The 9,375-nt window shown below is 43.8% G+C and overlaps 1 protein-coding gene across 1 annotated transcript in view; it reads left to right on the forward strand.

The window, feature by feature from the left end:
- LOC124798783 (sodium/hydrogen exchanger 9B2-like) overlaps positions 1-8,640 on the forward strand; it is a 139,994-nt gene extending 131,354 nt beyond the window's left edge. The window contains exons 11-12 of the mRNA XM_047262313.1: positions 3,702-3,803; positions 8,248-8,640. Of these exons, the coding sequence (XP_047118269.1) occupies positions 3,702-3,803; positions 8,248-8,640 (495 nt within the window). The remainder of the gene's footprint in view (positions 1-3,701; positions 3,804-8,247) is intronic.
- Positions 8,641-9,375: the final 735 nt, after the last annotated feature.

The raw sequence follows: 9,375 nt of genomic DNA on the forward strand, positions 1-9,375 counted from the left end.
TCCATTAACTGAATCGAGTACAGCTATGGACTATGTCATATTGTGATAAGCACTGGGCCCCGTGGTTGTAATTAAAGTGCAGCTGCTCATAAGGGTCCAGTGTCGGCTGTAATTATCATACGGCAGACACGCTAATGCGTTAATGCGAAACCAATCTACGCTGAAAACAAATTAGTTCCACCTTTGGGCACCAGCTAAGAATCTGGTGCTGTAGGGCATCTCGTTGACGTCTACAGCGCTCATACTGAACAAATTATGTAAGTGGCGGTTAAAAAGTCATCATTATGCGTTTCTCACTTGTTCGAACTTTTTTGCCCATGTTCCATTTGTAATCCATTACGTATCAAAATATTTCTATATGGCTTTCTTGCATTCGGAGCGCCGGGTTTGCATCTGATGGCCAAAACTGGAAATAATCTTTTCCAGTATAAATCGGTTCTGCATTACAATATGTACCACGTTTCGCTGCTGTATTCCTCTGTTATGCCAGTCCCACCTGGATATCTCCTTCCCCCCCCCCCAAATACTATAAGTCCCTCCAGAACCTCAAGCACCATGCACTCCGCCTCGCCTTCCGTATACGCCTCCCCACCCCCACGTGGATCCTCTACGACCAGATTCCTTTCCCCCACCTGTTCCTATTCCTCGAACATATCCATATACTCTACACTTCCCCCCACCTTGATCCCCCTCACCCCTTGGTTGCTCCTCTCCTCTCCAACCCACGCCCTCTGCCGCGCCTTCACTGTTGTGTCCCCCCTACCCTCCATCTCTACACCCTTCATCTCCTTTCCCAAGGTGGCTTCTGTCAACTCCCTCTCCTGGATGATGCCCTCTCTCCCTCCATTCATCCCTCCTATCACATCTGATCCTCACCTCCCACTCTTTTCCTCTGTGCTTTCCCCAAACTCCCTCTTCCCCCCCTTCCATCCTGATTTTTCCCCGTGTACCCTCTCTCTGTCTCCCTTCTCGCTCCTGAGTCCTTTCTGCTCTCCCCTCCACTGCCTTTCCCACTCCTTCTCGTGTCTCCCCAGCCCCCCCTTTTCTATGTCCCCTTCCACCATCGGCGCCCCCTTTTCTTTTCCTCTCCTTCCCCATCATAGGTCCGGGTCCTCCCCCTGCCTGCCCCCCCCCCACCCCACCCCCCCATCTGCCGCTGTATCACCTGTATAGTGCTGTTATAAGTGTGTGTTCAGTGTTGGGCATACCCTGTCAGTGTTGTGAACAGCCGCTATACTGTCACTAGTTGTGTTTTATATCTTGGGCGAACGGAACCAGACTGTCGCCATGTTTTTTAATTGTGCCTGTTTACTTCTTCATCCGCATCGTCACCATCACTGCAGTGTTGTTATAGTTTAAATCCCACAACTTACCACCATTTTACAGTTTTTTTACAATGCCAGCGTTTTCTCATTGTCTTTTTTAACTTTTCTGTAGGCTGTAGAGCAGCATATTACGCTGCTACCCTCTTTGGGGTGCGGGGGAATTGAAAACCAATAAACAAAAAGAAAAGCTGCTGTATGAGAATGACAGCCGACAATGGACCTCCATGAGTAGTTACACTTTCATTATAATCACCCAGTACATGTCTTGTGAAAATTCACTGAATGTCCTAAAGATATTCTTGTAGCTTCTGCATTTAGGTTGGCTGGTTCAAATGGCTCTGAGCACTATGGGACTCAACTGCTGAGGTCATTAGTCCCCCAGAACTTAGAACTAGTTAAACCTAACTAACCTAAGGACATCACAAACATCCATGCCCGAGGCAGGATTCGAACCTGCGACCGTAGCGGTCTTGCGGTTCCAGACTGCAGCGCCTTTAACCGCACGGCCACTTCGGCCAGCTGCATTTAGGTGAAAGTCACAGTAACTACTAGGAAAAAATACAAGCACTAACTTGGAAATAGACACACACATGAAACAAAGAAGTCTCGGTAAGGAATCTATTGGTAATACATATTTTCTTCTTGTACGAGGGTGAGTCAAATGAAAACCTTCAATATTTTTTTAAAATATTTTTTATTGTGCATAAGTGGTACAAAGCTGTATCGCTTGTCGACATAATCTCCCCCACGCTCAATGCAAGTCCTCCAGCGCTTACAAAGTGCATAAATTCCTTTAGAAAAAAATTCTTTTGGTTGTCCGCACAAGCACTCATGCACCGCGTGGCGTACCTCTTTATCAGAACGGAAGTTCTTTCCTCCCATTGCGTCTTTGAGTGGTCCAGACATATGGAAATCATTTGGGGCAAGATTTGGTGAGTATGGTAGATGAGGAAGACACTCAAAATACAGGTCTGTGATTGTTGCAACTATTGTACAGGCAGTGTGGGGCCTTGCATTGTCCTGTTGCAAAAGGACGCCTGTGACAGCAATCCACGTCTCCTTGATTTAATTGGAGGCCGTAGATGATTTTTTAGGAGACCTGTGTATCATGCACTGGTGACAGTGGTCCCTCTAGGCATATAATGCTCCAAAATGACGCCTTTTTCGTCCAAAAAGAGAGTCAGCACAACCTTCCTTACTGATGGTTCTGTTTGAAACTTCTTTGGTTTTCGTTACGAGGAATGGCGCCATTCCTTGGTCGCTCTCTTCGTTTCCGGTTGGTGGAAGTGAACCCAGGTTTCGTCCCCAGTAACGATTCTTGCAAGGAAGTCATCACCTCGTTCAAACTGCAGAAGAAGTTTTTCACAAGCATCAACACATCGTTCTCTCATTTCTAGAGTCAGCTGCCGTGGCACCCATCTTGCAAACACTTCGTGAAACAGGAGCACATCATGCACAATGTGGTTTGCTAACCCATGACTAATTTGTAAACATGCTGCAATGTCATTCAGTGTCACTCGGCGGTTTTCCTTCACTATGGCTTCAACTGCTGCAATGTTCTGTGGAGTCACAACTCGTTGTGTCTGACCTGGACGAGGTGCATCGTCCACTGCAGTTACACCATTTGCGAAATTCCTACTCCATTCGTAGACTTGCTGCTGTGACAAACATGCATCACCATACTGAACCTTCATTCGTCGATGAATTTCAATAGGTTTCACACCTTCACTACGCAAAAACCGATTAAGAGAACGCTGTTCTTCCCTGGTGCAAGTCGGAAGTGGGGCAGCCATCTTTATACTGATACTGCGACGGTACGTGTGCATCTGCACTATGCTGCCACCTACAGGCCATTCTGCACGCTCTTTGTAGCACGCTAACCAACTTACAGGACAACAGGGTGGAATTTCGATTTGTTATTACAAATTTATGGTTTTCATTTGACTCACCCTCGTACATTCATTCTATTTGATCCAGTGTGTGGCTAAAATTATCTAGCTTAACAGCCACTGTGCCCATTTTTCTGTATGTCCATGGAAACCGTAACAAAATTAATATTTGATTGATGTCAGCATCTCTGAAATTTTTGCTTTACATTTTTAAACTGTGTGTGAAAATACTTCATGTTATGGAAAGTGTAAATTCTTAGATGGAGGTAGGAACTAGTAATTCAAGTGTTCTGGAGTGTCTATAGCAGTACGATGATGCAACAGGTTCATTATAAAAATTCGGATTGAATGAGTCTTAGCTTTTTATGTAAAGTGTTATGATATATGACTGCATTAATAAATTTAGTTTTGTTTCGGAATGAGTTCGTGAAAGTCGACCAGAAACAAATGACATTCGGTTTAAAAAGTATTTCTCTCTTTTTTTTAGGTACGAATACTGGCAACAATGCTCTTGGGAATTGGCAGTAAACTAAACCTCAAGGAAAAAATTTTTGTCTCTTTGTCCTGGATGGCGAAGGCTGCTGGTCAGGTATGTATATTACCAAAACTAATTTTGGGTGAGTACTGGCAGCAAAAGTTACATGAAACACAGTACGTTAACGATGTTAGAAATGGAGTGTTTAAATCCACAAAACCCTTCAATAGAAATTCTATTGTCAGTAGACTGTTCCGTCGACTCAGCATATCCTGTGACTCTTCACTCTCAATGAGGACAGTAATATCATCTGTAAATCGTATCTTGACTTCTTCTGACCCTGAATCTTACCCCACTCTTGAATCTTCTTTTCTTTCTGCAGTTGCTTTTTCGGTGTACAGCCTGAACATTACGGACTGCATCTCTGTCTTAGGCCCTCCTGAATCCGAGCACTTCGTTCTTGGTCTACTTTTCTTACTGTTCCCACTTGGTTCTTGTAGACATTAAATATTATCCGTCTTTCCCAGTCGGTTATTCCTGTTCTCTCAGCATTTCAGACATCCTGCACAATTTTACATTATTGAATGCTTTTTACAGGTCAGCAAGTCCTACGAACAGGTCTTGATTTTTTGCGCAAGTTTTCCATTCTTAATCGCAACGTCGGAACTGCTTCTCCGGTGTCCTTACCATCTCAAAAACCAAACTGATGGTCGTAACTCCATCTTCTGGTGGAGCATAGGACTATGGCTGTTCACTGTTCAATAAAATCAATACCAGTCGCCGTTATATAGGTTTATTTCTAGCCAACCAGTTTCGACGTTACACTACGTCATCTTCAAGCCAAAACTGCTCCAATTCAGTAACCTTCGTGTTGCAAATATAGCAGTGGGTTGCTGACTATTGTCCAACGAACACGTATACCCGTAATACCTATTACGAGACCAGTTAAAGGCACTGCTATATTTGTAACACGAAGGTTACTGGATTGGAGCAGTTTTGGCCTGAAGATGACGTAGTGTAACGTCGAAACTGGTTGCCTAGAAATAAACCTATATAACGGTGATTGGTATTATTTTTATTGAAAATTGATGATCATCTATCAGACCCTTAATTTTCTTTTACATTTTTCTGCATTTTTTTTTGAACAGGTTGGATGCATGAGCAGTCAAGTTCATTGCGCGATAGTTCTCACACTCATATGCCCTTGCTGTCTTCGGGATTGTGTGGATGATATTTTTCCGAAAGACTGATGGTACGGGAGTTGCACAAAAATATGGAAACAGCGTGAGAAACGAATGACTGCAATAAATGCAGATCTTAGCGAAGCCTACAGGTGTTGTTGTTTTTGACCGCGAATGAACACCTGTGTTTTATCCTCAATACATTGCAAGAGTCAATCGTTGTCGGAATATTGTTTTGTGAAGCTGTGAGTGCGTTATGTTGGGGCTAAGTGAATTTGAACGTGGGGAAATCGTTTCTACTCTTATGCCGGGTGCTTCCGTAACAACAGCAGCCGAAGGGTTTGATGTTTCAAGAGGCACAGTATCAAAGATTTATATCGCATGCAGGGAAGGCGGATAAACATCATGCACTAAGTCTCAATGCGAACTAAATTGTATGTTGGGTGATCGTGAAGGAGGTCATTGAAGAGGATTATGACAAAAAATAAGAGGACGACAGCCGGAAAAGTCACTGCAGAACTGAATGTCACTCTCCCGAACACTTTCAGCACCAAAACAATGCGAAGGGAGCTCCATAGGTTGGGAATTGGAGGGCGAGCTGGAAATCCAAAACTGCTCATCAGTGATGCCAGGAACAGTAAAAAGTAGTGCTGAAGTAATAAAACGTGGACTAGGGAGCAATGGAAGAATGACGTTTAGTCGAATGAGTCTTGTTTCATATTGTTTCCAACATCTGGCTGAGATTACATCTCAAGAGTGATACATGGCGGGCGTTCGGTGATGATTAGGGCAGTGATATCATGGTATTCCACGAATCCCTTGTTTACTCTTCTAGGTCTACTGCCGTAGATTATGTGACGATTTTCGCTGATCAGGTCCATCCCATGGTACAATGTTTGTTCCAAATTTATGATGTTCTCTTCCAAGACGACAACACCCCAGTTCACCCAACTCATTATCGAGGACCGATTTCGTGAGTGACCACGAGAATGAATTTTTGCATCTCTCCCGGCCACCACGCTCGCCAGGTCTCAATGTTATCAAACCTCTGGGGTCTACCTTGGAGGGAACGGTGCATGATCACTTTCTACCTCCAGCATCGTTACTGAACCAGCTAATCTTTTGCAGGAAGAATGGTATAAGATTCCCTTGAAAACTGCACAGGACAGGTATTTATCCATTCTCGGACGACAAAAAACTGTTTTGAATGGTTCAAATGGCTCTAAGCACTATGGAACTTAGCATCTGAGGTCATCAGTCGCGTAGAGTTAGAACTACTTAAACCTAACTAACCTAAGGACAGCACACACATTCACGCCTGCCTGCGACCGTAGCAGCCGCGTGGTTCGGGACTGAAGCGCCAACAACCGCTCGGCCACATTAGCCGGTTGTTCTGAATGCCTACATTGTATTAGATGTGCTAATCCTTTGTGTTTTTGGTGCTTCTGTATTTTTGTCCAACCCCTGTACGGCTCCAGTCCCGCAGAGTCTACACACCAACTTGAACAGTCCCTTGGTTGCCACTTCGCCTTCGATTTCAGAAATTGCAATGGAGTGTTATCCGTTCTGCCTTACTCGATCGCAATTCCATATGCATAGTGAACGAATTGAGACCTGAAAGTTTTTATCAATTTGTTGCCTGTGAATGTGCCTGTGGAGTATCTACAGGGTGTTTCAAAAATGACCGGTATATTTGAAACGGCAATAAAAACTAAACGAGCAGCGATAGAAATACACCGTTTGTTGCAATATGCTTGGGACAACAGTACATTTTCAGGCGGACAAACTTTCGAAATTACAGTAGTTACAATTTTCAACAACAGATGGCGCTGCACGTGATGTGAAAGATATAGAAGACAACGCAGTCTGTGGGTGCGCCATTCTGTACATCGTCTTTCTGCTGTAAGCGTGTGCTGTTCACAACGTGCAAGCGTGCTGTAGACAACATAGTTTATTCCTTAGAACAGAGGATTTTTCTGGTGTTAGAATTCCACCGCCTAGAACACAGTGTTGTTGCAACAAGACGAAGTTTTCAACGGAGGTTTAATGTAACGAAAGGACCGAAAAGCGATACAATAAAGGATCTGTTTGAAAAATTTCAACGGACTGGGAACGTGACGGATGAACGTGCTGGAAAGGTAGGGCGACCGCGTACGGCAACCACAGAGGGCAACGCGCAGCTAGTGCAGCAGGTGATCCAACAGCGGCCTCGGGTTTCCGTTCGCCGTGTTGCAGCTGCGGTCCAAATGACGCCAACGTCCACGTATCGTCTCATGCGCCAGTGTTTACACCTCTATCCATACAAAATTCAAACGCGGCAACCCCTCAGCGCCGCTACCATTGCTGCACGAGAGACATTCGCTAACGATATAGTGCACAGGATTGATGACGGCGGTATGCATGTGGGCAGCATTTGGTTTACTGACGAAGCTTATTTTTACCTGGACGGCTTCGTCAATAAACAGAACTGGCGCATATGGGGAACCGAAAAGCCCCATGTTGCAGTCCCATCGTCCCTGCATCCTCAAAAAGTACTGGTCTGGACCGCCATTTCTTCCAAAGGAATCAGTGGCCCATTTTTGAGATCCGAAACGATTACTGCATCACGCTATCTGGACATTCTTCGTGAATTTGTGGCGGTACAAACTGCCTTAGACGACACTGCGAACACCTCGTGGTTTATGCAAGATGGTGCCCGGCCACATCGCACGGCCGACGTCTTTAATTTTCGGAATGAATATTTCGATGATCGTGTGATTGCTTTGGGCTATCCGAAACATACAGGAGGCGGCGTGGATTGGCCTCCCTATTCGCCAGACATGAACCCCTGTGACTTCTTTCTGTGGGGACACTTGAAAGACCAGGTGTACCGCCAGAATCCAGAAACAATTGAACAGCTGAAGCAGTACATCGCATCTGCATGTGAAGCCATTCCGCCAGACACGTTGTCAAAGGTTTCGGGTAATTTCATTCAGAGACTACGCCATATTATTGCTACGCATGGTGGATATGTGGAAAATATCGTACTATAGTGTTTCCCAGACCGCAGCGCCATCTGTTGTTGAAAATTGTAACTACTGTAATTTCGAAAGTTTGTCTGCCTGAAAATGTACTGTTGTCCCAAGCATAGTTGTCCCAAGCATATTGCAACAAACGGTGTATTTCCATCGCTGCTCGTTTAGTTTTTATTGCCGTTTCAAATATACCGGTTATTTTTGAAACACCCTGTATCATTTCACTGCAGTTGAGGTATTGTCAAGCCTCATTTTCGTTAATTGATAAATCCACTCATTTTGTTCAGTGTAGATCATGGCATTATTTTTTCTGCTTGTTTTAAAAAGATTAAAGTTGAATATGATTTTTATTTGCTTCCACAGGCCGCTCTGTGTTCACAAGCACTTCTCAAGGCAAAGGGTCCCGGAGGCTCAGAAGAGGAAGTTCGCTACGGGAAGTTAACTGAGCTCTTGTGCGTGCTGTCCATCATAATTGCGGCACCACTGTGTGCCATCAGCATCATCGTCTCTGGCCCACACCTTCTGAAGAAGATGGACACAACACCTCCAGAAACCTGGAGTAAGAGTGCACGGCCTTCAATAATGATTATGTCAATAGCTGAAAGTGAAGAGGTACCACGTCCAGAATCTTGGAGTAAGAGTGCTAGGCCATCAATAATGATTGTGCCTATAGCTGAAAATCTGGAAGAGCAACAAGAAGAAGGGAAAGTTAGGAAGAGGGTGTCAATAGACAGCAGTGCCACATCTGTGACCTAGAAGTTGATCATATACACAAACTAGAGAGAGAGAGGGGGATGATATGCCTCTTAGAAGTAACAACCGTTCTGTAGAAAAAGTTCTGTTCCTATCACACATTCAAATATCACTGGAAAATCTTTTTACTTCTGTGGATATCAAAATTCTTAAAGTACATCTAAAATGTGATACGTACAACAATTTCAGTTATCATTGTTACCTAGTAATTTCACTTTGGTTTTGTAATAAAGCTGTATGTATTTGTTAAGAAGCGAGATGAATCCTGTACAATTACACAATCTAACAGGTTCACAGAAAGAAACAGACATCAGCATCATCGTGAACAAAGAACTGTGATGGAACGAGGACCTGTCTGCATGTTACGTGGGAATAACACATTGCTTACTTATTTTGAATTTTGCAAGCGAACTCTGCATACATGAAATATTCTTTGGTGACTTATAAAATGTGAAGCCTCAGATACCAAAAATGTCATTGGAAGTAAAATACTGGTGTGTAAAGACAGAGTGAAATACAGACTGCACCTGCGTTGAACAGTGCGCTAAGCCATCTATTTCAGTTTTAGATACTACCTTTACAAATCCAGATAATGCATTTAACCCTATAAGCTCTACTATAAACTGTCACTGTGACCTCATGTTTTGCATATGTGCAACCTGAAATGAACACAAAAACAGTGTGTCTAGAAATACACATGCAGTGACAAAATTAGGTACATACTTTTTCACTATCTTA

This window comes from Schistocerca piceifrons, chromosome 5, assembly GCF_021461385.2.
Source record: "Schistocerca piceifrons isolate TAMUIC-IGC-003096 chromosome 5, iqSchPice1.1, whole genome shotgun sequence".
Lineage (NCBI taxonomy): Eukaryota > Metazoa > Arthropoda > Insecta > Orthoptera > Acrididae > Schistocerca > Schistocerca piceifrons.